Source organism: Chiloscyllium plagiosum, chromosome 19 (assembly GCF_004010195.1).
Source record: "Chiloscyllium plagiosum isolate BGI_BamShark_2017 chromosome 19, ASM401019v2, whole genome shotgun sequence".
NCBI classification, from domain to species: Eukaryota; Metazoa; Chordata; class Chondrichthyes; order Orectolobiformes; family Hemiscylliidae; genus Chiloscyllium; species Chiloscyllium plagiosum.
Genome location: NC_057728.1, coordinates 37,400,304 through 37,422,058, shown reverse-complemented (window position 1 = coordinate 37,422,058; position 21,755 = coordinate 37,400,304). Strand labels below are relative to the sequence as shown.

The 21,755-nt window shown below is 39.2% G+C and overlaps 1 protein-coding gene across 7 annotated transcripts in view; it reads left to right on the top strand.

Annotated features, from left to right (window-relative positions):
• cttnbp2 (cortactin binding protein 2) overlaps window positions 1–21,755 on the top strand; it is a 157,886-nt gene that overhangs the window by 61,056 nt on the left and 75,075 nt on the right. For all 7 annotated transcript variants that reach the window (XM_043709595.1, XM_043709596.1, XM_043709594.1 and 4 more), the window contains 2 exons: window positions 5,469–7,218; window positions 9,786–9,989. In XM_043709595.1, coding sequence (XP_043565530.1) covers window positions 5,469–7,218; window positions 9,786–9,989 — 1,954 coding nt within the window. The remainder of the gene's footprint in view (window positions 1–5,468; window positions 7,219–9,785; window positions 9,990–21,755) is intronic.

The following is a 21,755-nucleotide window of genomic DNA, read 5'->3' as shown; positions in this document are numbered from 1 at the left end:
TTATGATGAAAATGGTAACCTATCCTGTACTAAAGTTAAAAAATTAAATATTTTCTGCAGACCATTTGGTCCTCCTGTTGAATGGATGTATTATATTTTCTAACCTAATTTTTCTTTCCCCAATTTTTGTCCATTTTGTCAGTTCTCCACCCCATTGGCCCCAAACAAATGAAATCCCTATTTACAAAAGAAGGAATTGGTGAAATTCCAGTCGTCTGTTAGGAAAAAGAACTGCCTTACAATTTATTAAAGACTGTGTGCCACAGTTTCACAAAATGATACCTCTATGTTCTGACCAATGTTTTCGTTCTAAAGTAGTATTATAAGTTCATTCGATTGTAATATCTACTTCAATTCTACCAACATTAGTTTTATGTCAGCTATTAGAAATTAAACTTTAGTAGACTATATACGCTAATGCTTTTAGTGAATGCTTCAAAAGTGATCCAAGACATTGCTAGTAAATCTCTTAGCAGTGTTTATAAATCAGCTTTGCTATGGTTTGGAATTTGTTTGCATTTATATTCTGGGGCAAACTATCCCACAAGAATTATTTCCTTATCAGTAATTCTGTTGGCTTAAGCATGCAAAAAAAATTGTCTTTTTAAAAAAAACTAATTAACGTTTGTCTACGCACCCCTAAAACAAGTGCATTTTGTTTGCTCTGAATATCACACATCTAAATGAAGTATTATTTAAATTGCTCTGAGTACTACCTCTTTAATCTTTCATTCAAAGTGACTGCTGGTGTTATGTCCATTAATTAAAATGCCATTGCAAACATTCCACTCTTTCAGAGATTGAAGATAAATTATTTTTGTAGAATAGAATATTGCAAAGCAAGATATTGCAAGTATCTCCACAAAAGATTAAAGTAATTGTATCATTCTCATGTGGACAAGATGATTGGGGCAGAATTTTTCCCTCCCTGGAATTACACAGACAATGGCAAAAAAGTATTGAAACCACATAGAGGGGAAAAAGAAATGGAAATTCAATGTTGAGAGAGCTTTCATCTCGCAGTTGAGCCGTGACTGCTTTATTTCTTCAGTCCAACTCACCTCATTTATTAACTAGTTTAAATTCTTCCTTATTTCCTAATAAATAGAAACTTCAGATTCCTACTTTATAAATCAGAGCTGTTAACTGGTGGCTGCAGCTTCCCCATTGCTATCCTGTCTTTTATCATCATGCCTACTCTTGGACCAACTCTTGAACTGCTTCAGCCCCTTGACATTTTACTTTGGCGTTCAGGAACACCTAGGACTTGCATGCTTCTGCTAGGTGGCTTCATGCACAGTGGCGCACAGACACTCCATTATCTGAACAGGTTGCATCCTAATGACTCTTAGCTTGATTTCTTAGCATTCATTCACTTTGCTGATTACTTGGAGACTGCAGCCTTGGTGGCTGCATTTCCCTTCGTGCACATTGAGAAAAGCTGACAACGTGTCATGTTTTGGAACACTGAAGGGGGGAGGGTAGGCATGTCATTATAATGCATTGAGCTGTGCCAGTATCACGTCAGCAGCCACACTGCATGTGCTTTAACTCAGTGGCCACGTCTTAAAATCAAAGGAGAGCAGTCCTTAATGAAGTTACGCAGGAACTATGCTTATAGAATCATAAGAGCAGCCCTTCGCCCACCACCATGTCTTTGCCAACTGCAACATTAAATTATGCTAATCCCATTTACCTGTACTTTGTCCATGCCCTGGCAATGTAAGTGCTCATCGAGATGCTGCTTAAATTTTGCGAGAGTATCCGCTTCCATCATCACCTCAGGCAACATGTTCCATAATTCTACCACCCTCCAAGTGAAAAGATTTTATTTCTCAGATCACCTCTAAACCACTTGGTCCTCACCTTCAACTTGTGCCCTCTGCTCTAAGACACAGATACCATAGAGAAAAGATTCTCGTGATCTACCCTGTCTATGCCTCTCATATACCTCAATGAAATTCCCTCTCCGCCTTCTCTGCTCTGAGTAAAACAAACCCAGCCTGTCCAGTTTGTCCTTAAAACTGAGATTTTTCATCCCAGGCATCATCCTGGTGAATCTCCTCTGCACCCTCTCCAGTGCAATCACGTCCTTCCATAGTGTGGTGACCTGAACTGCACAAACTATTCCATCTGTGGCCTAACCAATTTTACATGAAGGTGTAATAAGAATTTCAAGCTTCTCTTTTCTATGCTAATGTAGAGAAGTATTCCATATGGCTTCTTCACCATCCTATCTACCTCAGGGTCTATGGACAGGTACACCAAGGTCCCTTTGGGGCTACCATTCATCATGTATATCCTTCCCTTATTGGACATCCCAAAATGCCCAAGGATTAGATTCCATCTGCCACTATTCTGCCCAGTTTGCCAGCTGATCAGTAATAGTTGGCAGTTTTAGACTGTCCTCTTCACTACCAATAACACCACCAATTTTCATGTCATCTGTAAACGTTACTGATTATACCGTATACATTCCCATCCAAGTCATTTAATATACGTAACAACAAAGATCCCAGCACCAAACCCTGTAGTACAGTGCTGGTCATAGGCTTCCAATCACAAAAGCAAACCTCCATCATCACCCTTTGCCTCTTAGTTACAAGTCAATTTTTGGATTCTGTTCGCCAACTTACCTTAGATCCCATGAGCTCTTATGAGGCTTCCATATGAGGTCTTGTCAAACGCCTTGCTGAAGTCATTTCAACTGCAATACCCTCATCAATATACTTAATCAACTTTTTCAAAAAACTCAGTTAAGTTAGTCAGTCAGGATCCCCCTCTAACAAATCCATGCTGACTATCGCTGATCAATCCCTGACTTTACAAGTGTTGATTAACCCTGTCCCTCAGTTTTTTATCATGATTTCCTTATCACTAACGCAAGACTAACTGATCAGTGGTTACCTGGCTTATCCCTGCTGCTGCTCTTGAACAAATGAACCACATCAGCTAGTCATCTGGAATTTCACTTGTGGCCAGTGAAATAATAAATATATCCATCAGGGCTCCAGAAATTTCCTCCCTTGTTTCCCATAGCACCATGAGATATATCTCATTGAGCCCTGGGGACTTTGCACCTGTATGTCCATTTAAAAACTACCTCTTTATTAATCTTAACAAGTTTCAGAACCTGCCCATCCCAACTGAAATTCCCAACTACAATATCTTTCCCCTGTGTGAATACAGATGAGAAATATTTGTTTAAGACTTACCCCACATCAATTAAAGGGTTGGTCATTGTCACTTAGAAAGCTATTTTAAATCAACCTTGTTGAAGTTGTTATGACACAGCTGTGGGACAGGTGGTACTTGAAACCTGTGTTTGCTCGACCAGAAGCAGGTGAACTACCACTGCACTGCAACAGCCCATAAAAAGGATTTTGGTTGATTTAAAATATGTTTTAGATTCAACATGACACTAACATTCCCACCCATTAATCCCTGTCTTGATACAAAACCCAGAAACCTAAGCTATAGGAATGTCCCATGATTCTGTCATGAATTGTATGTGCAATCTTCTGATCTACAGTTAGTTAGATTCTTGGTCCTACCAGATTCCAAAGAAAAGTGTCTTTCCAATCGTACAGTGAGACAAAGGAAAGATTGAAGTGCAAAGATAGTTGGATGGAAGAACAGTTTATGGTGATAGGAGTTTGAGATGGTGAGGTCTCCCCACTGAATAAGTAGAAAGCATAAAGGGCAGAAAGTTTGTACTTCGGGAGGATAAGGTGGGTTGAGAGACGTTAAATGGACATGATGCATGTGATAGTGGGTGTTGTGAAACCACGTGTGTGTGTGTAGTGGCAATCTTAGAGTGATTGGTGGCCCTGAGAGTAGTAGTGTGTGTAATGGACCACAGAAGATAACTGTGTGTACTGCTATGTATTCCTTTTTACTCAGCACTGAACCTAGCTGGGTTCAGGTTGCTTGTGTCTGATGGTCTGGGCTCTAACATTGCTCAGCAGGATAAAGCATCCAATACAACAACGCCTACAGGTTCCTGTTCATGAAGTGAGGAGCTAACATGTCCTTGTAGGTTGTTTCCCCAGTGTTAATGATGGAGCATCCCAGTGCAAGGAGTAGTTCCGAGCTTGCAGCATCTGAAGTGGTGTGGAAAACTTTAAAACTTTAAATATGCCACTAGCAAGGTGAACACCAGGAGGTGTCAGCAGTGATCACTGCTTCCACCTCCTGTCCCGTAATTGCAAAAGGTTATTGCAGATTGTTGATTGTTGAAGAGCTTGATTGGAAGGTGAAGAACAGAAAATTGCATCACAAAGCCACTGAGTCAAGGCAGGTTCGGTGCCACGAATCTGACTTGATGAAACATTTTAATTGACAATGGGAACATTCAGCCATTAATATCAGATATTTAAGTTTTTGACAGCAGCCTGCCAGCATTTAAACATTTATTTGAACATCATAATTTTTGCCATTATTCTTAAATCTTTGAGCATGGCTGTGTTTTATTTACTTTTTTGTTTTGGTGCATGTTTATTAAGTGCAAGTAGTCCATAATTTTCCCTTGCCAATAAAGTATTGTGTGTTTCGAGCACTTTTCACAGGCTTCTGCATCTCTATGCTACAATTAAAAATGATATAATTAAATTTGATTAGCTTGTATTTACACAGGATATCTGGCACAGAAATGTGACAATGGCATAATCAGTTCATGCTGGTGCTTATGCTCCAGTTGAACCTTCTCTCATTTTTTTTCACATCAATTTACCATCTTAAACATCTATTCTTTTTCTGTTCACTGTTTGACTAATTGCCCATCTACAGTATTTAACCATTCCTTGCTTCAGTGCGTTCCACATTCTTATGACTCTGGGTAAAAATGTTTTTGTCTGAATACTCTGTTAGATTTCTTGGTGCCTGTTTTGTGCTAGTGATCTCTTACGTTACGCTTTTCCCCACAAGAGAAAACATTTTGCCTTTATCATCTTGTTTCAGAGATGTGCTGAATGGCACATCTGTGCTGCATGGCAAAAGAACTCAACAGGAAATGGTCTTTACAAACATTGTGTGTAAATATTCAAAGTCTTCACAGTTTTACTTGCTTCGGTCATGTGATTTTAACAATAACTGTGCCACTTGTGCTAAATCATGACAAATGCAAGTACAATCTGCAATCATCCAAATGTTGCAGTGGAAAATAACTAAGATGTAATATCAATATTTTAAATGTGAAAGTTCTTGCGTAGTGAATGAGAAATTTAGATCCTAGTTTATCTGTCCACTTTCAGTAAGTCCTATCAACTTTTTGAAAATCATAATTAGTATTTTTATGGGACAGAAAGGTACCATTCACTGATTGAAAACATCATGCACTGATAGTGAAGCTTAGACACAAAGGTGTAGATCATCAACACCATAGACAGCCAATAATTTGCAGAAATGAAAGCTTTTTTTGTAAGGGAAAGATTCTTGAATGTTAATTGATTTTTGTGAACTCTTTCCAGGTAGAGTTTGAGAAATCTCAATTAAAACAACTTGAGGCAGAGAATAAAAAGTTGTCAATGCAGCTTGAGGAAGAACGGATCAAAAATAAACAGCTCGTAATGATGTTGGTTAAAGAGTGCAAACAGCTTGCTGGCAAAGTAGTAGATGAAAGCCAGACACTAGCAGACATCACCAAAGCTCTTGATGCTGAGCAAAAGAAGACAAGTCAATTGGAGGAGGAATTGCTGGTGGAGAAAAAGAAAAGCCTACAGATGGAAGCCAAAATGGAAAAGCAGCTCTCTGAGTTTGATATTGAAAGGGAACAGCTGCGTGCCAAACTTAACCGTGAGGAAAACCGTACCAAAGATCTGAGACTAGAAGTTGAAAGTCTGAAGAAAATGATTGAGCTTAATTGTGTCAAAGAAGATGGTACTGTTTCATTGACCAATAATTTGAATAAAGACATGGCTATTGGATATAGTAAGCAAACTATGTTGTCGGTTGCTTCGCAAACAGAAACTTTGCTTGATATTGCCAATGATAATAAGACAGTACCTGTTAAACCTGTAAATCCTGTATCAGTAGGAGGCACAAAGCTGTCTAGCAATACAGTACTGGTAAAGCCAATCAGTGATAAACTTCTAGCAACAATTAATGCAGAAGAAACTATATCGACAACACAAACCAAAGTTGTTCCTTCCAGTTTGGAGAATGGACCGTCAATCAGCACCAGTCCCAGTCCTCTGCCTGGGGCATTACCACACTTAGTAGGGGGGACATCTCTTGTACTCAGCAATACTGTAGTTCCCTCTCCTCCTCCTTCAGGAACAACATCACCATGCTCTTCGCCAGGAGCAACTATGCAGAGTTTAAGTTCACCGAGTATATGCACAACTTTGCAACCAGGATTGAGCCCAAGGATTCAAGCTGCTCGATTTAAATTTCAAGCACAAACTGTGGACCAGGAGAAACACAGCTGTGTTGTAACAGGGTCCCCATCACGGGATTTGTCTCCCACTAGCCGAGATAATTCTCCTGCCAAACAGTTGGCTCGGAATACTGTCAGTCAGGTTCTTTCAAGATTCACAGGTCCACCGAGCATAGTAAAGCCTCCTTGTGCAAACAGTGCATCTCCGTTTGGCACAGAAAGCCGAAATCTCCCTGTTAGCAACCTAAAACCCGGCTTGGCACATCCAATGATGAGTGAGGGCTCACCTTATCCACAGGTTGCTGGTAAAATTGCCAGTTCTTTGAGCATCTCCCCAGCTGGATTAAAATCTCCTACAGGAGCAAGAGTTGACCGAGGAAATCCACCACCTATTCCTCCAAAAAAACCAGGATTGTCACAGACTCCATCCTCTCCTCATCCACCATTAAAAGTTTTTATGGATGGGAATCGATCCCCAACTGTTGGATTTAATACTCGGAATGAAGGTAGAACCATGGCTTCATCCACTTCCAGTCCACATCCTGGAATTAAAGGAACTAATGAGGAGATTCTTCCAAAGACATCATTGCCACAATTGCCACCTAAGCCAGCAGTGGATATAGCATCTACTGGCTGTGCTGTCCCTGCCGTGGCTGCATCTCAGGTGGGTGCTAGGCCTTCCTTATCCCCGCAGCTGAACCAAACAGCATGTTCAGAGTGTTCCCTCATCATCACCACCACCACCATCGCCTCTAGCACCTCCATTGACCTTGCTAGTACAACCAAAAGAACCTCATCCACTAGACCATGTGAAACAGACAGTCTACTGATCACATCATCAGGTAAAGGGATTGGAATACTGTCTCATTTTTAACTGCCAATACAACAAATCTGAGCATAAATGCAAAATGTCTTTCTTTAAAGATATTTATTGATTTTTGTTCTCCCATGGCCTAAAACAGGCAACTATTCAATCCAGTTATTCAATCAACACATGATTTTGAATTGGTTAGTTACAGTATGGTTCTAAAATGCCATTAAAATTGTGAACCGCTTTCTCCCCTAAAATAATGTATTTTGCTGATATTTCTGTATTAAAGACTGCTAGTGAATGTTGAACCGTTGCTACATTTATTTAGATTGCCACAGGTTTTATTTGGCCATGAATTGGCTGTCTTCGTCTAAAAGGAGTGTCACCTTTGGGAATAAATATTTGAAACGATTCATTGTACAATAGTACAAAGCAACAGAAAGCTTAATTTCTTCATTTGTGATGCTATGTAGCCCTTCAGTATCATTGTCATTATTCTTTCTTTCTTGAGAAAGAAAAGTCTATCTGAAACCTGATTCATCAGTGCCTCACCCAATTAATGATTGACCTCCTGCAGAGGCCTCCACTCTCCAATGGAAGAATCTGCTACCTTGAGTTATGTACTTGTGTACAAGAGAATCTGATAAGATGAAAAATGGGGATTCACATCCTTACAATTTCTTTTAGTTCTAAAATGATTTCACATTTACAAATGAAGACTTGGAATTTTATATAAATATTTTTCTACCTCAAGTCAGATCTCTCCTTTCTCACTAGCCATGTTGCAATACTTGGTTTAGCAGTCATGTTTTGATTGTATTGCATCCAACCTTAATTGGCATTAAGGATGAAGAAAAGCAATGACTTATTGGGTCTGAAATTAACCAGCTGTATCACTCTCTGATGCTGATGCCAGCAATTGTATTTCTATCCCTGAGACCTTGTGATCAGTGCATGTCATGCAGTGCTTAAAGAAGCTTTGGCCACTGTGGATGATAAATTGTCATCAATGCAGCTTTTAACTCTTTGCATTTTAAACTACTCTGAATGTGAACTTGTGTTACCTTTTGTCCCTGTTATTTTGCTGTGCACTTGAAAACTGTCATGCATGTGTTCTAACCAATCAGCCATGTGTACTAGCTGTTTGCTTTAACCCATGCATATTGAACATATTTTGCACTTGCTGAACATGCTTTCCTTTCTCGTGCACAAATTGCAACATACTAGAATAATTGTGAAGAAGGTGAATTGCCATTATAACACTTTTTTAAAATGCCAGGTAATGCATCTAAATAGTATTGATATTCAGAAACGTTTATTAATCATAAAACCCTGTTTTAGGGGTTGCAAATAAATATTGCACTTGTTGCAATCTGTCTGCTTCATGTAATTTTCTTTATTTATTTTAACAATCTGTCATTGGTTTTTGTAAATGACAATTTATGGGTTGAGACGGGTTAGTTGAAAACAATTTATTTTTATCTTTTTTTGCCGCCTTCTCTTTAAGGAAAGATACAGAAAGCCTTTTGTACAATATATAATCTTCATTTATTTAGCAAACTTCCCTCCACATTGACAGCTTGATGGTATGAAATAAATGTCTAACTGAATACTCAGATAAAAGCATAATATCTGTATGCTATTAATATTTTTAATATCACACCTCCAAGTGCTATTTGTAAAAACAAACAAAAACCATTGAAGATCCAATTTAAAACTTCAAGGTGCAAAATGAATGTTTAAAATTCTGATTTTTACAGAACTCATTTTCTGTTGGTTAGTTTAAAGTGATTAACACACACACACACGCCAGTTTTTGTTCATTGCTCATGTACGTACAATTAACAAGTCAGCAACTTAAGCATTCAAGTACGCACAGTATTGTTAATTTTTTCTAATTATATCTTTTCATCTAAGCTTTGAAAAGTTAAGCATCGAAACAATAACAGAATCCACTGTACTCCCAGCAAACAGATGTTATGAAATGACTTTTTTTAATATAATACAATATTTATAGTTTAGAAGAAAATGTAAAAATATTTAAACTTAATAATTCCAATGTTGTGAACTCTGTTTCCCCAAAAGGCAATTGAAGTAAAAGCTAAAGTACAGCTTTAAAATTACTAAATTAAGTTGCATTTTGTAATTAGATTAGGTTAGATTCCCTGCAGTGTGGAAACAAGCCCTTCGGCCCAACCAGTCCACACCGACCCTCCGATGAGTAACCCACCCAGACCCATTTCCCTCTGACTAATGCACCTAACACTATGGGCAATTTAACATGGCAAATTCACCTGGACTGCACATCTTTGGACTGTGGGAGGAATTTTTGCATTTGCCTGATTAAAATACTCAAATTATTAATATTCAACTAATATACACAATATTTTTAATCCCTGTGAGCTGTAAAGTATTTTTAAGATTGATAAGTTGTTTTATGTTCTGTGAAGTCAGCATATTGAATAATTAAATTTATAATTTTATTTATGGATTATAACATGCTTGTTCTTTTTCACCTCTATGTTACGGTCTTAATGCACGTAAACAGATTATAATAACTGATTTTTTCCCCTATAAATATTTCACTTTAACTCGCAGGCAGGTCTCCCTCCCTAATTCCTTCGTTATTGTCTGGTGGTCCTGTCCCCCTGGGTGGCAGGTCCATTCTGCTTCACCAAGCTGCTGCCCAGGGAAATGTCACTTTATTGTCAATGCTGCTAAATGAAGATGGAATTGATATTAATCATCCCGACGAGGAAGGTTCGTCTGCCTTGTATTCTGCTGCTAAAAATGGATATACAGGTAAATTTATGATTTTAATTACGAGGGTGAAAACCTAAAATGTAATTTGTACAAGTGCACTACGCATTAAATAACTTCTTAAATATGTTACTGGTTTTTTTTAAATTTCCAGTTCTAAATAACAATTAAATATAGTTAATAATTTAAACAAATGCAGTCACCATTTGCAAAACAAATGTCCAGTTTGGTCAGCATCTCCTCGTGTGACGTTACAGTTTCAGTATGATCGAAATAATATTTTGTGGTTTTATAGCACTCTGTTAAATCCTTGAATAGTCTGTTATAAATGTTACTCTGGCCAAAACTGAAATCATTGTGATTGAATGATACATTTTGTCATTAGGATAAAATGATTAGAAAAGTTAATGTAGTTTTTGGGTATTTTTCACTTCCTCTTGTTTCAGAATAGTAGGTTATCTCTGATAGTATCACACTCATTGATTTGGTGGTTATGTGGATCTGAAACATGTCTGTACAAAGTACCAATAAGAATTCAAATTATTGTTTGAGACTTATCTTAAATCAATTGACCTGTAGATAGGTATTGTTCAGGTTATTATTTGTTGAAGCAAGAGATTGGTTGGTTGCAAGGATTCTATGGCACTTTGACAATGAAAGTAGTTTGAAGTTTGGTTGGAGAAGAATGACCAGCTGGCACAGTTTGGAGAGTCAACAAGAAAATTTCAGAGTTCAATCTTGTTGCGTGAGGAAAAGGTGTTTAAATTTAATTGGAAATGGTTAGAAATTAATAAACCCCCAAAATGATAAATCTTAATACAATCGATGTATAAGAGATTTAACTTTATAAGTATAGTTTTTTAAAAATGTTTTACTAGCATTGAACACCTTTTTTGCTTAGAGTCGTAGAAACTTTGAGAAAGTAACATTAAAGGAACAAATAAAATTGAAGTACTAGCAAGTGGTTCATGCATTTTGACCCACTCCGACAGTTTGCGTTGTCTCATATGCCACCCTTCAACCAGTTCAATTCACTGCAGATGATATCAAGGAATTACAGAGGGCATTAGATGCTGCAGAAGATATGGCCCCTGACCAGCATTCCAGGAGGAGCACTGAAGGCTGGTGCAAACCGGTTCCAGTGCAGCTGTAGTCTTACCATCTATCTGGCAATACGAAAAATTGCCTAGGTAAACCCTATCCACAAAAACAGACGAGGACAAATACAACTCAGCCAAGTGTTGCTGCATCAATCCACACTCAGTCCTCAGAAGAGTACTGGAAGGTGATGTTGGCTGGGCTATCAATGCCACTTACTCAACAATAACCTGCACGTTTATACTAAACTTGTGTTCTGTTGGATAACTCAGCCCCTGATCACATTCCAGTATTGATCCAAACATGGCTAAAAGAGCTGAGTTTGAAATGGGGTGTAAGGTTGACTTACTTTGATGTCAAAGCAGCATTTGACAGTGTGTAGCATCAAGGAAAAGTTGAAGCTAATGGGGAGTTGATTTTAGTGTTAACAAGCAATCGTCTCACTCCGAGGACAGCTCCACAGGAATTCCTCTGTGTAGAGTCCTAAGCTTATCCAACTTCAGTTCCTTTATCATTGATGTTCCCTTGCTCAGATGAGGGATATTCATTGATGATTGTATAATGTTTAACACCTCAGATACTGAAGCTGTGTATGTCCAAATGCAGCAAAACCTGGAAAACACCCAGGGTGGGCTGCTAAGTGCCAAATAAGAATTGTCACATAAATGCCTGGCCATGGCTATCTCCAACAAAATAGAGACCCAACTATTGTCCCTTGACGTTTTAATGTATTAATACTGCTGAGTCCCTCACTGTCACAGCCCTGGAGGTTACCATTGACTAGAAACTCATTTGGACTAGCCATATCAATACTGGCTACAAGGGCAAGTCAGAGAATCTTGAAGTGAGTAACTCATCTCCTGATTCTCCAAAGCCTGTCCACCATCTCCTCAAGGTACAAGTCAGAAGTGTGGTGGAATACTGTCCTTTTGCCTGGATAGATGCAGCTCCGGCAACAATCAAGATGCTCAACATTTTTCTGGACTAACACCCCATCTAGCACCTTTAAGATACACTCCATCCCTGCACAAGACAGTGTCAGCAATGTGTACAGTCTAGAAAATGCACTGCAGCAACTCTTTTAAGGTTCCTTTGCCAGTGCCTTCCAAACGAGCAAGCCATACCACAAGGCAGCAGCTACATGCAAACACCACTCGCTACCTGCAAGTTCACCTCCAAGCCTTGCACCATTCTGACTTGGAACTATGCCACTTTTTTCTCAATGTCGTGGTACTCTCTCCCAAACAAAGCTGATGTATGAATACTCCCATGGAATGCAGTGGATCAAAAAGGTAGCTCATCACCATCTTCTCAAGGCCAATTATGGGTATGCAATAAATGTTGGACCAGTCGCAAAATCCCACATCCAATGAACAATAAAAGCAAAGTAGTGTTACTACATGTATAGATTGAGTGGATTAAGTATTTTTCCTGTGCATAAGGTATGAAAATGAATAGAAATTTTCTTTTTTATTTTCAAGTAAATGTCTGGAAATGTCATGTAGGCAGGCAGCATATCGTGTGAATGATTGGCATGTCACCTCAGACCAAAGCAGTTAGATTATGCTGAACTTGTAAAATATACTTGTTCAGTCACTTGGCTCAAACCTGGAACACGCTGCCTGGAATTGTGGTTGAGGCAGAGTCTATTGATGCATTCAAAAGGACATTAGGTGATAATGTGAATGAGAGGATTACAAGGAAAAGGGTGGAGAATGCAGACACGTTGGACTGAATGGCCTCCTTCACTGCCATAATGATTCTGTGTGGATTTTGTTCAGTGTCAACATTGACAAACACTAGTTTGATACAAGTAACGAAAGATGTGTTTGCTTGGCACAGGAAGATCCTATCTGTCCATTGGCACCAAGAATATAATGCAAGAGTTAAAAGTTAAAACAATAAATTTATTAAAGTCACAAAAATGCAAGGCTGGAGCTGTTAAGACAAAGGTGTCCAATAAAAGTAGAAATGTGACTGAAAGGTGTGCCCATCATGAGTCCCAATATAACTTAGACAGATGTAGAAGCAGAATTCAAGGCGAAACATCAAAACTGTAATTGTATCCAAAGGTTATAGGGTTTCTTAGTGAAAGGTGAATTTATTGCAAAAGGGTACTTTTTGAGACAGTGAAGTGCACTGTAATGCGGAATTGTCTGCTGATCCAAATTTTAGATTTACTTAAAAGGAAGCTATTCGGCAAGCTCTCCCCAGGACTTTTACAGAGGCAGCCAGCACTATTCTATGCATAATGTTCATGTCAGTTATATATCAGATATAAACTTCTCAATTATGTAATCAAATTGTGCCACACAGTAGGTTACTGAGGTAAACTGACCTAGAAGACTTAATGAGTTTGACAATGTCTGCAAGTGAATTGATTTTCAGTTGCAATTGTACCCCAGAATCAAATTTTTCTCATGATCTTCTGTTATTCATTCATTTCATTGACACTCTTGATTAGTGTGATTTCTTCTAGCTATTTCCCCAGTTATGTCATTAATAAGTGCTGGAAAAGATGACACAATAGAAATTTTGTAATGGATCATTAGGGTGTTAATTCCTTATGAAATCTTCTGAATACAAGCATTGTAGGGCTTTTGTTCAACTCAAATGTTCTTCTCTATACGCATTTAGCTTGTGATCTAAATATTCAATTCACGAAAATGTGATTCAGGGGTTCACCTAAAACTCAAGTTTCTTTTGGAAGCATGTTTACATTAACATAATTTTTTGTGTGTTTTAAATATTATTTTTCCTGTGGTGTTTGCCACAGTCAGTTGGTGAATATTTTTATGTTGTTAAAAATCGCACAACACCAGGTTATATCCAACAGGTTTAATTAGAAGCACTAGCTTTTGGAGCGCTGCTCCTTCATCAGGTGGTTGTGAAGTATGCAATTGTAAGACACAGAATTTATAACAAAAGTTTACAGTGTGATATAACTGAAATTATACACTGAAAAATACCTTAATTGTTTAAGTCTCTCATCTGTTAAAAATAACCATGTTAGTTTCACTTCTTTCACATGTAAATCACAGAACTTTTTTTAAAAGTTACATTCTCAGGTTAACTTTAACAATTGGTGCCAGCCCAGATAACGTGTTGAAGATGTTAGCCCCCTGTGTGCTGTTGTCTGTGCCATAATGTTTAATCTGATTCTAATCTAAAAAATGAGTTCACAGAGTCTTACATGGATTCATGCAGTTTTTGAGCAAAGTACAATGTTACTCTGCAAGTACAAATTCACCCCACAAACGTGCATATGCATGTGGATTTGTGTGTGGGGTGGGGGTTTGTGAGTGTCTGTGAGCGAGAGAGTGTATATGTGCGTGAGTGTAAAGGGGTCTGTGAAAGGGTGCATGTGGGGGTGTGAGTGTCTATGTATAGGAGAGTGTGTGTAGTGCAATGGTGGTCACCTGTAGTGTGACATAAACTCAAGGTCCTGGTTGAGGCCCTCCCCATGGGTACTAACATGGTCATTCTAACAGATGAGAGACTTAACAAACAATCAAGGTATTTTTCAATGTATAATTTCAGGTACATCACACTGTAAACTTTTGTTATAAATTCTGTGTCTTACAATTGAGTACTCCACAACTACCTGATGAAGGAGCAGCGCTCCTAAATCTAGTGCTTCCAATTAAACGTGTTGGACTACATAACCTGATGATGTGTGATTTTTAACTTTGTACACCTCAGTCCAATACCGACATCTGCAAATCAATATTTTTATGGGTTGGGTAGAAGAATTCACACAGCCCCCTAGTGTCAAAGCTTGCAATTACATTGACAGATGCATTTTAACAAAATTGAATCAAAACAGTTGATGTAGCAATTTCTAGAATTGTATGTTACCGTAAAAATATGACTCAATCGTGACAAATGTTTGTGACAATTGGAATTTTAATATATGGATTTCATGGTTCTTTCAAGCAATATGATAGCATTGTTTAAATTAAGTATGGACAATCTCAATAGTGTAAAAGCATAGCTCAACGTCAGAAAAGCAAAGAAACTTTTTGGCCTTTGAGATGTAATGCACAAATAATCAATTAATCATTATTTTAAGATGTGTTTCTAAGATCTTCTAAGATGTGCAAACTTGCCAATCTTGTATTTGCTGATTTATTTATTTCACTTTATCACTTTAAAATAAATTGTATAATTTAAAAGAGGAGATAAAATCACATGGGTGGTTTACATGCCTAGTCCTCCTCTCAATTTTGTTCTTGTTATGGGTTGACTGTGATCTTTGCTAATTTGGACTTTTAAAATTGTAAGCAGAACCATCTTGACACTTTATTCAGCAGCACTTAAAATCGTAGGGAAAGCACATGACTTCCCTATCAATCTTTTTTTTTCTTTTATGAAGCTAATAGAGGATTTCTTTTCTGCTGAGACATCCATGCAAAATGTGAATTTGTAGCAGAAAAATGTACTTACATGAATCAATTTTGATATTGACTCAGATAAGTGCGTATATTTATTACTTTTCTCAATACAAAAAAGTCCAGTTAAATCTTTTTTTAAACCCTGGGCTAATTTCCTAACTTAAAATGCAAAGCTAGTTGTGAAATCTGCTTTTAGTTTGCTCACAACCCCTCTTCTAGCGTATTATCTCACTTGAGAACTGAATGCAGATGAACATTATCAAGTGGTCTGCTTAGTAAAGGTCATGGATGTTAGTATGTTTAAAAAAAAAAGAAGCATTTTAAAAAGGAGTTCAGACCAGAAATTGCATGCTACAAATCAGAGGTTGCCAATATCGCTGCACAATTATTGTTGTCCTCCTTATCTGCTAATGGTTACAATAAATCATCAGATTTTATGATGGAATGCGGACCTCAAACTCATTGTGAATAATGTATTTCTGAACTCTGTCCCCTATTCCGGCATAAAGCACGTTACAGCATACATCCGTACAGTAATAGAAGCTAATAGTACTGGATGTAGGCCAAGGCTGAGGCTTCCGACTGATTATATTATCTCATGGTGTAATGACCTTTATTAATGTTCCATTATACCACTTAACAAAAGCAGAAAATTGAGTTCTAAAACATGCTTCCAAACTGCCTCCAGATGGCAGTTCCCTCAAGCTAGTTGCTCCTCCTAAATTTAATGCAACACTCAACTGAGTTTTAAAACCACATTGGTCTCCTGGTCAAATTTGAAATAGGCATTGCAGTTTCATGTCAGCATTAATACTGTGTCCAAGCATATTTTAAAATGTAAAGGGCAGAAGAGTAGGACATTCAGTTTGATATCAATTCAATTCAGGGACACATTGTGAACAAGGGGAGACAAATGTCTTGAGACCAGCAGCTTTAGTATTCACAGATCACAAATTTTATATATTAGCATCCCAAATCATTTTTGAAAAATGAAAGATTTGTGATTTTCAGTAATGTTGCTGGTTCCAGCAATCGTACTCAATGGTAAATTCACTTTTTGTCATCATTCTCCCTGACTAACACCACTGATCAGTTCTGGTGGTGAATTGATGAGTTGTAATGGTTGTTTTGAGGTTATTCTCTGGAAAAATAAATAGGGTTCTCCTTTGTCTCCATGTTATATATGAAAGTATATCACACGTAGAGGGCAAAAGCAGCAGATACATGGGTACACCACCACTGATATATTTCCAAGTCAGGGTGATGAGGGAATTTGCAGATGGTGGTGCTCTCGTATATCTGCTGCCCTTGTCCTTCTGGATGGAAGTGGTCGTGGTTTAGGATGATGCAGTTTGAGGATCTTTTGAATATATGCCAATGCTTCTGAGCATTGGTGGTGTACAGCGTGGATTTGGTGCCAATCAAGCAGGCTGTTTTGTCCTGGATCCTTTCAAGCTTCTTGTGTTATTGGCGCTGCAACATTGAGGCAAGCGAGGAGTATTCCATCACATTCCTGACTTGTGCCTTGTAGATAATAGACAGGAGGTGAGTTACTTGCCACAGTATTCCTAGCCTCTGACATGTTCTTGTAATCTTTGTTTATGTGGCTAGTCCAGCTGAGTTTCTTCTCAATGGTAGCCCCCAGGATGTTGATAGTAGGGGATTCAGTGAATGTAATACCATTGAATGTCAAGAAGCTCTCTCATTGGTGATGGCTCTAGCTTGGCATTTGTGAGGCACTAATGTTGTTCAGGAACAGGAATGTGTTTATATCTGCCTCATGACCCTGGACAATGAATGTCAGTCTGTGTCTGGTTTCCAGACTCTTGCTCTGTACTTTTGCCGTGTGCACCTGACAATATCCTTCCAATAGATCTGAGACTAAGCACCATCCCTGATTCCTGACAGCTGCTTTAGCGAGGCAACTTGAGAACGTGTGCTGTTCAAGATTACAATCAACGCCACTCTGCAGTTCAAGCTATACGTGGATTTCTGAAGCAATACTGAAGTACAACCCAAAGAATCTTTAAAATCATACTTGGTTGCTGCATCCTGTGCATCTTTGTCCTCAGAAAGGATTAGCTTTTGGAACCGCCTTGCAAGAAGACATGAAGGAGCAAGTTGAGGATGTCTAGAGAGCCAAAATCCAACAAGAAATGGCAAAATTGCCAGCTGTCAACCCCATTTAATGGTTTAGGATGAATCTTCCCTCCTCCACTATGAAAACTGTAACTCCTATGACTACAACTACTCTTTATATCTGCTTAGTTAGTGACCTAAATATAAACACCAACATTAATGCAAAGGAAATAAAGTAAAGCAGCAAATTGGTAGCTTGTGAGAGATGAATGTGAGCTTAAAGCAGGATCATTTTATCATAATGTACACACGAAGCAAGAAATTCATGATTTGGAGATGCCGGTGTTGGACTGGGGTGTACAAAGTTACAAATCTCACAACGCCAGGTTATAGTCCAACAGGTTTAATTGGAAGCACTAGCTTTCAGAGCACCACTCCTTCAGGTGGTTGTGGAGTACACAACTGTAAGGCACAGAATTTATAGCAAAAGTTTACAGTGTGATATAACTGAAATTATACATTGATTGTATGTTAAGTCTCTCATCTGTTAGAATGACCATGATAGTTTCACTTCTTTCTTATGTAAATCACAATTTTTTTTTTAAAGTTACGTTCTCAGGTTAACTGTAACAATTGGTGTCAGTCAGATAGATGTTGAAGGCGTCAGTCCCCTGTGTTCCCTGTCTGTGCCATAATGTTTAGACTGATTCTAATCTAAAAAATGAGTTCACAAAGTGCAATGTAACTCTGCAAGTACAAATTCACCCCACAAACGTGTGTGTGTGTGTGTGTGTGTATATATATGTATAAAGTGGTCTAAGTCTGTGAGAGTATGTGTGTCTGTAACAGTGTGTGCGCGCGCATGTGTGTGTGTGTGTGTGTGTGTAGTGTATAGGTGACCACCTGTAATGTGACATGAACCCAAGGTCCCGGTTGAGGCCCTCCCTATGAGTACCGAACTTAGCTATCAGCCTCTGCTTGGCCACTTTCCTCTGCTGCCTGTCCCGAAGTCCGCCTTGGAGCATGATCACCCGAAGGTCTGAGGTCGAATGTCCTGGACCGTTGAAGTGTTCCCCCATCTGGAAGGGAGCACTCCTGTCTGTTGATTGTTGTGCGGTGCCCATTCATCGATTGCCGTAGCCTTTGCTCGGTTTCACCAATGTACCATGCCTCGGCATCCTTGCCTGCAGCATATGAGATAGACAACATTGGCTGAGTTGCATGAGTACCCCCCACATATAAGGTGGGAAGTGTCCCCACGTGTAATGGTGGTATCCATGTCCACACTGTGACACGTCTTGCAGCGCCTACCATGACAGGGTTGTATGGAGTTGTCCTGAAAGCCGGGCAGTTTGCTATGAACAATGATCTGTTTGAGGTTTGGCGGTTGTTTAAAGGTGAGCAGTGGAGGTATGGGGAATGTCTTGGTGAGGTCCCCATCCTCATTGATGATGTGTTGCAGGTCGCGAAGAACATGGCGTAGTTTTTTGGCTCCTGGGAAGTACTGGACAACGAAGGGTACCCTGTCGGTTGCAGCACGTGTCTGTCTCCTGAGGAGGTCATTACAGTTCCTTGCTGTGGCACGTCGGAACTGGCGGTCGATGATTTGAGCATCGTAACCCATTCTTATGAGGACATCCCTGAGTGTTTCCAGGTGCCCGTCATGTTCCTCCATCTGAACAGATCCGGTGTACGCGTAGGGCTTGTCCATAGGGGATGGCTGTTTTAATGTGTTTTGGGGTGGAAGCTGGAGAAGTGTAGTATTGTGAGGTTGTCTGTGGGTTTGCGGTAGAGTATGGTGCTGAGGTGTCCATCCTTGATGGAGATGCAAGTGTCCAAGAATGAGACAGATAGTAGAGAGTAGTCCATGGTGAGTTTGGTGGGATGAAACTTGTTGATATCACTGTGTAGTTTTATCAGTGACTCCTCACCATGGGTCCAGAGGAAGAAAATGTCGTCAATGTACCTGGTGTATAATGTTGGTTGGAGGTCCTGTGTAGAGAAGAGGTCTTGCTCGAACCTGTGCATGAAGATGTTGGCAAATTGGGGTGTAAATTTGGTCCCCATGGCCGTTCCATATGTCTGGATGAAGAACCGGTTGTCAAAGGTGAAGAAGTTGTGATCGAGGATAGAGAATAAAGAAATATATGAGAAGTCAGAGGATGAAATGACAAATATTCTTCTGAACATGACCCCTAGCTTCTCCCATCATAATGCACCTGATTTGTCCCCTTGCTCAAAGCATTTTTGGCAGCCTCTTCCAATGTGGATTGATTGTAGATGAGCAATTTCCATTCTTGAATGTATTCTTACTCACTATTGCACGTCAGCTTGTCCTATGTAAAAGGAAGGTCATGTTATTCTGAGTATTGGTGAAAGATTGTGAAAATACGCACGCTCGCACAATGTCTTTTAAACATTGTAATTGTACTCCCATCTGGCTGCTCGATCTATATATGTACCACCCACTGTGTGAAGATGTTGCCCCTCAGGTCCCTTTTAAATCTTTGCCCTCTCTCCTTAAACCTATATCGTTGATCAGCCTCATTCGGCTTTTGCCCGAAACGTCGATTCTCCTGCTCCTCGGATGCTACCTGACCTGTGTTTTTCCAGCACCACACTCTTGACTCTGATATCCAACATCTGCAGTCCTCACTTTCTCGTCTAATTTCAGACTTCCTGACTTTGTGGAAAACACTCCAGAAAGACTATTCACCGTATCTATGCCCCTCATGACTTTATAAACCTCGATACGGTCATCCCTCAGCCTCCTATGCTGCCTATCCAGCCTCTCCTTATAACTCAAATCTTCCAGTCTTAGTAACATCCTTGCAATTTTTTTTTCACCCTTTCTAGTTTAATAACATCCTTTCTATAGCAGGGTGTCAGGTTGGAGTTCTGCTGAAAGAATTGTGAAGAAATGATACATCACGGCAACAATTATGAGAAGATTGAAAGGTGTAGTATTTGGCAGCTACAACAAAAGGAAAGTTCACTGTCGTGATTGGAGAAAAGTGATTAGAAGTAGGAAAGGGGAACCTTGAGTGTTGGCATGACCGGGATAATGATGGAGCAAGTAAGAAAATAATTTTCACCTTGGTAGCTGTAAAATTATTGACTTCACTTTGGCATTGTAGACTGCTACTAGCATTCACCTGCTGTGTCACTTCTCACCGTTGCTCCTATCTGACATGGGTACCCTTCTGCCATCTGGAGATTTCAGCTCCTTCCTGTTGAGTTTTTCCACTAACACCTAGAAAAGAGGGGGTGGGTGATTTGTTCCAACACCTCTGCTTGCCATTTTTCTCTATATCTAAATAAGCTTACAGATGCGAAAGAGCACCTCCGCATGAAGTGCAGGCTACACTTGACACAAAAATAAAATTAGTCTATTCAGACATGGTATGACAAAACTCCAGTGCAGGTGAGATTTGAAGATGGACTTTTAGGACAGATTTAGGAACACGTCTGTAAAACCCCTAAACTACTCTAGATGAATGTTGATGGTTAATGAGGTGCCAATTAAGTGTGCAGGATGTTGGCAGCTCTATTATCATAACTGACATCCCTCTTACTAACTCGTCGGATCATTGATTTCATACCAGTTCCTGCAAAAATGAAATTTCAGAATTCCAAAACTTACCATGCCAAAGGAAGCTATTCGGCCCGTTGTGACTGCACTAACTTCCAAAATGAGCATTACGACTTACTACCGTTCTCCTGACTTTTCCCTTGACCCTGAACTTTATTTCTACTCAAATAATCATCTTCTGATCTAATGAATGCATCTGTTGAACCTGATTCCACCAACCATGTACAGTAATTCTTTCCACACCCTAACTACTCATTGTGTGAAATTTGCATTTTGAATTTTTCAAATTTGCAGCAGAACATTGCATGTCCTTCATTTGCAAATTACTTTAAATCTGTGCCCCCTCTTTCTTAATTCTTTGACAAATACGGACAAATTTCTCCCCAGTTTCCCTGTCCAGACCCTTCATGGTTTTGAAACTTCTATCAAGTCACGTCTTCGCCATCTCTTCTCCAAGGAAGGTATTCGTATCCCCTCCAATATACTTCCATAAGTGAATTTTCTCATCCATGTAATCATTCTTGCGAATGTGTTATGTGCCCTCCAATGTGTTTACATTTTACCTGATGCTGAGGAAGGGAAGAGTCAGAGATCCTGAAGCAGCACTTTACCTGGACTGCACTCGATTCAATATACAGTGGATTC